The sequence below is a fragment of the Capsicum annuum genome, chromosome 1 (assembly GCF_002878395.1).
Source record: "Capsicum annuum cultivar UCD-10X-F1 chromosome 1, UCD10Xv1.1, whole genome shotgun sequence".
Taxonomy (NCBI): Eukaryota; Viridiplantae; Streptophyta; class Magnoliopsida; order Solanales; family Solanaceae; genus Capsicum; species Capsicum annuum.
This window is the reverse complement of record NC_061111.1, coordinates 254,356,311-254,362,101: the sequence shown is the minus strand read 5'-3', so window position 1 is coordinate 254,362,101 and position 5,791 is coordinate 254,356,311. Positions and strand designations below refer to the sequence as shown.

The 5,791-nt window shown below is 34.3% G+C and overlaps 1 protein-coding gene across 1 annotated transcript in view; it reads left to right on the top strand.

Moving 5' to 3' along the window:
- Window positions 1–1,515: 1,515 nt before the first annotated feature.
- LOC107857412 (hydroxymethylglutaryl-CoA synthase) overlaps window positions 1,516–5,791 on the top strand; it is a gene marked incomplete in the record, with an annotated part of 7,511 nt that continues 3,235 nt past the window's right edge. The window contains 12 exon segments of the mRNA XM_047402393.1: window positions 1,516–1,768; window positions 3,153–3,259; window positions 3,454–3,586; window positions 3,801–3,944; window positions 4,081–4,239; window positions 4,381–4,454; window positions 4,541–4,616; window positions 4,709–4,764; window positions 4,856–4,943; window positions 5,061–5,201; window positions 5,294–5,443; window positions 5,525–5,791. Coding sequence (XP_047258349.1) covers window positions 1,697–1,768; window positions 3,153–3,259; window positions 3,454–3,586; window positions 3,801–3,944; window positions 4,081–4,239; window positions 4,381–4,454; window positions 4,541–4,616; window positions 4,709–4,764; window positions 4,856–4,943; window positions 5,061–5,201; window positions 5,294–5,443; window positions 5,525–5,713 — 1,389 coding nt within the window.

Below are 5,791 nucleotides of genomic sequence, written 5' to 3'. Positions count from 1 at the left end.
GGAATATGCAATAACTTATTAGTCTTCAAACTTTAATCATAAATTAGATCTAATCTTGCCTAATTAATAGTTTATTAATTACATTTTTGGTCCCTCAATTATTGATTAACTTTGATTTTGATCCTTAATATATATATATATAAAATTATTTATGATAACATAACACTGCGCTAATTGAATAGTTTACGCTCAGTGATTTGTCAAATTTGAGAAGATTTGCAGGAATTAAAAGTGCACATAGTAATTAACTAAAGGTTAAATATACTTGATCATAAATTATAAGGACTAAATTTGGAATTTAATGGACTAAAAGTGTTAATTTCTCTAAACAAAAAAACATTATATTCCATAAAGAATAGTCCAAATTTATTGACAAAAATTTGAATTTGGGGTCAAGGTTGGCTGTTCGTTGTATAAAAAAAGTGGGGTCTTTTTAATTTTTTTTAATTTTTTATTACTATAAAATTATTAAATATAATCTTGTAAGTGGATTAGTCCCAAGTGACAAAATATCAGATCTAGATCTGGTATTATTCGATGTACCTTTTGAAATTGAAAATTCTCTTTTTTATTTTATTCAATTTTAAGTTCAAATCACCTCTAAATTAAATTTTATACGTTAATTTGGCAAGGGGAAAAAAAATTAAATTAATTCAGAGAGACTGCTTATTATTGCAATATTTTTTTTTTGAAAAATAACATAAACACACACCTTAACTTATCACATTTACAAAAATTACTATCCTCACAAAGTAAATACAAAAATTTTAACTAATTATGTATCTTCGTTGGATGTATCGGGAGCTAATTATGTATCTCAATAGACCCAAAATTTAAAAAAAAAATTGGAAGCTAATTATGTATTCTTATAATGAAAAAAATGTGTCTTCGTTGGATGTATAATGTATCTCGACAGGCCCAAAATTAAAAAAAATGTATCGAAAACTAATTATATATCTTTATAAAGGAAAAAAGTATCTTCATTGGATGTATCGGGGACTAATTATGTATCTTGACAGACTCAAAATCAAAATTTTCAATAATTATGCAAATTGTCAAAATTTTCTGTAATTATACTCCAAATTGTTGGCCCGTATATAATATTGAGACCTTAAAAATATACAATTTAAATTTAATTAAACTTCAATATAAATACTGAACAACGGACAGAAACCAATAAAAACACCTTCAATTTCTAAATGGAAATTACATCCCTTTAATGTAAATTTTTTTTTGTTGCACTCGGTGTCTGATATCCGCATTAAAGTCTCGACTAATTCAAATCGCGCACTTCAAGATCCATACTTGGGATGACGCTCCCAACGAAATTTTCTCCATACCCGACTCAAACTCGAGACATCTAATTAAATCCGCGAAATTAATTTTTTTTTTTCTTCTTCTTTTCTAAAAAGTCTGCGGAATATCAAAATGGAAAAATCATATTTTTCTTTGCACATGTGAGAAAAAAAGCAGACATGACTTTATTATAAATATATGCAACTGAAATATTCACAACAAAATTACATCTCTCTTTCTCTTTACAAAAACTTTGCAATATTTTTTCTCATCTTACGAAAAATACTTCATAACAAATATACTTCGTAAAGAGTTGTTATAATTATTTAGCTCTTACGAAAAAATATTTGTAAAAAGTTCTCATATTTATTTAAATCTTACGAAAAATACGTCATCAAAAATGTCAGGTGAATTAAAGAATGTTGGAATACTTGCCTTGGAAATTTATTTCCCTACTACTTGCCTACAACAGGTACATTTTTTATTTTATTTTTTTCATATTAATAATCTCGTCGAAATTTGAAACTTGAAAATTTGAGTATTCGAAGTTGTTATTTTTGGAACATGAAGACACATTTTCAAAATATGATCCAAAGTCCAAATAAATAATGCTCTGTTTCCGCTCTGAACTATATATGAAATTACTGAGAGACATTCGGAGGGTCCTATTACCCTGAACTAATTAAAACTGCATTTTTGACAACCTTAGTGCCTACGTGGACCTTCAGTGTGTTAATTCACTGATAAATTGCTTTTCGCCCTTAAAAAAATACTTTTCAAAATAAACTGATTTTAGAATTTTGATGGACGAGACTATGAACTTGATCATAGATAAGTAAGATAAGCATCCAGTACCCCTCTCGAATTATGACCAAAGTTGCTACGACACACTCCAACTTCATAGGGTCGTATTACCCATGAACTCAATTTTAACATATTTTTGTCACTTTTTTGTGCTGACGAGACATCTTTATTATATAAAAATAGAGCCACGTTAGCTAAAAAAGGTGACAAAATACGCTAAAATTGAGTTGACGGGGTAATAGGGCCCCTATAAAATTAGAGTATATCATAGTAAATTTGGTCATAGTTCAGAGGTACTAGATGCTTTACTCCAAATAAGTAGTATTACTATTTGATGAGTTAAATGATGATCCAGACATCTGATAAATTATTTTAATTATGAGAAAAACATTTAGTATCCTGAACATGCCCAAATGCCCAAAGATCTACATTACCTTTGAACTAAATTTTAGCGTATTTTTGTCAAGCCTTTTTAGCTGACGTGACACCTTTTGTCAATCTTTTTAGCTGACGTGACATCTTTTATCAACTTTTAGTTGACGTGACACTTTTAATGTAGATCCCATTTTATTTAATAAAGGTGTCACATCAGCACAAAAAAGTGACGAAAATACGCTAAAATTTAATTCGGTGGTTAATAGGACACCTGTGAAGTTGGAGTGTGTCGTAGCAACTTTGACCATAGTTCGAGGAGCACTGGATGCTTATCTCTTTAATTATTAACATCTAGTACCCCTGAACTATGACCGAATTTGTTACGACACACTCCAACTTCACGGGGTCCTATTACTCCCGAACTAAATTTTAGCATATTTTTGTTAACCTTTTTAGCTAACGTGGACCTCATTTTATGTAATAAAGGTATCACATCAGCACAAACTTGACAAAAATACGCTAAAATTGAGTTCGGGGGTAATAGAACCCCTTTGAAGTTGGAGTGTGTCGTAGCTACTGGATGCTTATTTCAATTATAATAATACAAGTTTGAGGCACTAAAATTCTGATCACTTGCAAAAAAAAAAATAATTCATTGTATTGCAAATGTTATATAGGAAGCATTGGAGGCTCATGATGGAGCAAGCAAAGGGAAATACACAATTGGTCTTGGACAAGATTGTATGGGCTTTTGCACTGAGGTGGAAGATGTTATATCAATGAGGTATATATGCTTACTTCGTCGAAAAATTACACTGTATAAATTGGTCAAGTTTTTCATTTTATGTAGATATACGATATATTGAATCGATCTCCTGGCTTGTTCGCGTGTTTACTTCTTTATATTCTGAAGTATGTTTACGGCATTGTACTTCTTGTCGCTATACGCTCTTCTGATTGAACTGTTTACGTGTTCAGTTTGACAGCGGTTACTTCCCTTCTGGAGAAGTATGCTATTGATCCGAAGCAAATTGGTCGTCTAGAGGTTGGAAGTGAGACTGTAATTGATAAGAGCAAATCGATCAAGACATTCCTGATGCAAATATTCGAGGTACTGGCTAGCTCGCAGTTCTAGCAATGCTTGTCTAAATAAACTGTCCGTTATGGCTTGTTGCTCGAATCCTTCAAAATTATCTTCGGGTCTGAGCCAGATCGTCCAAAAGTAATGCCTTTTTGGAGGATCCGAGCAACATAGATTTGGGAATATTCAAAGCAGAGGTTTTACATTATGACTAACCGATATCATGTTCAATGGAAACAAGCAGAAATGTGGCAATACTGATATTGAAGGCGTCGACTCAACTAACGCGTGCTATGGAGGAACTGCTGCATTGTTTAACTGTGTGAATTGGGTTGAGAGCTCTTCATGGGATGGGCGTTATGGACTTGTCGTATGCACTGATAGCGCGGTAAGCTCATCACATTCATAATATTTTCTACAGCGTCCGTTTTGTCTTTATGCATTGCTCGTTTGGCACATATACTGTGATGAATTTGAGCGTTTGCATGATGAACATTCACTTATTCGCGAGCTTATTTTGACAGGTCTATGCTGAGGGAGCTGCTCGACCTACTGGAGGTGCTGCAGCGATTGCTATGTTAGTCGGTCCAGATGCTCCTATCGTATTCGAAAGCAAGATCAGGGCTAGCCATATGGCCCATGTCTATGACTTTTACAAGCCCATCCTCGACAGCGAATATCCAGTAACTCTCTTAAGCTCCTGCAACTGTTAAATCATCTGTTTTTTCACTTCGATATGTTGTTTACTGGGCAAAATTCAAATGAAATGTATCGTAAATTGTTTCCATATGTGCTCTATCATGACGATAATTGTTGGTTTACAGGTGGTTGACGGTAAGCTTTCACAAACGTGTTATCTTATGGCACTTGATTCTTGCTACAAGAGCTTATGCAACAAGTAAGCTACCGGTTGAGCACGCATTCTAGTATTGCATACGAACTTCTTTATTACCGTCTTTAATAACCTCTTCGTTCACATTCTAGATACGAAAAATTGGAAGGCAAACAGTTTTCGATTGATGATGCAGCGTATTTTGTTTTCCATTCACCATACAACAAGGTACTTTACGGATTCAATACAGAACTTGTTCTTTTTTCTTCTATGAATACAACGATGATAAGGATTACCTTAACGTTTTGTTTATACTGCAGCTTGTACAGAAGAGTACTGCTCGATTGATGTTCAATGACTTCATAAGGAACGCTAGGTGTGTTGCAAATATTCTGAACTAAACGAATCACTTTTTATTTTGCAAACGGAATTCAGTTGACTGATCTTATTCAATTTTGCATTTGCAGTTCCATCGATGAGTGTACTAAAGAAAAGCTGGCACCGTTCTCATCCTTAACCGGTGATGAAAGTTATCAAAGCCGCGATCTTGAGAAGGTCTGTAGAAACACTTTTCATATACTCGTTGATTTCCAAGAACTTTCGTTGTTTTCATTTTCAGATGGCTTCGTGCTGAATCGCTGTAACTAATGAATTATAATTTTGCATATACAGGCATCCGGGCAAGTGGCAAAACCATTTTATGACGAGAAGGTGAAACCTTCTACATTAGTACCAAAACAAGTTGGCAACATGTACACCGCGTCTCTGTATGCTGCTTTTGCATCGCTGCTTCACAATAAGCGCAGCTCGCTGGTAACCATTAGCTACTTCTTTCATTTCGGCCATGTTTCTTGTTAATATCTATCGTGTTTCTTATAATTTTCAAATGATTTCGTCAAACTCAGGCTGGAAAGCGGGTAGTCTTGTTCTCTTACGGGAGTGGATTGACTGCAACAATGTTCTCGTTAAGTCTTAACGAAGGTCAACATCCTTTTAGCTTGTCAAACATCGCTACTGTGATGAATGTCGAAGAGAAATTGAAGTCGAGGCATGAGGTATGTTCAATTTTTGTTTCGTTGCCAACTCAGTAATGGCTGAGTTCCGTAACCATATTTGACAAGCGATATTTCGTGCAGTTCACTCCTGAGAAATTCATCGAAACCATGAAAATAATGGAGCACAGGTACGGTGGTAAGGACTTTGCGACGAGCAAGGATTGTAGTCTTCTAGCACCGGGTACCTACTACCTCACAGAAGTCGATTCAAAGTACAGACGATTCTACGCCAAGAAATGTGCTGCGAATGGACTTGCCAATGGTCATTGAAGACACCATGAAGAATAATTACATCGAATAAAACATCTACTACCCCCGAACTATGACCAAATTTGCTACGACACACTC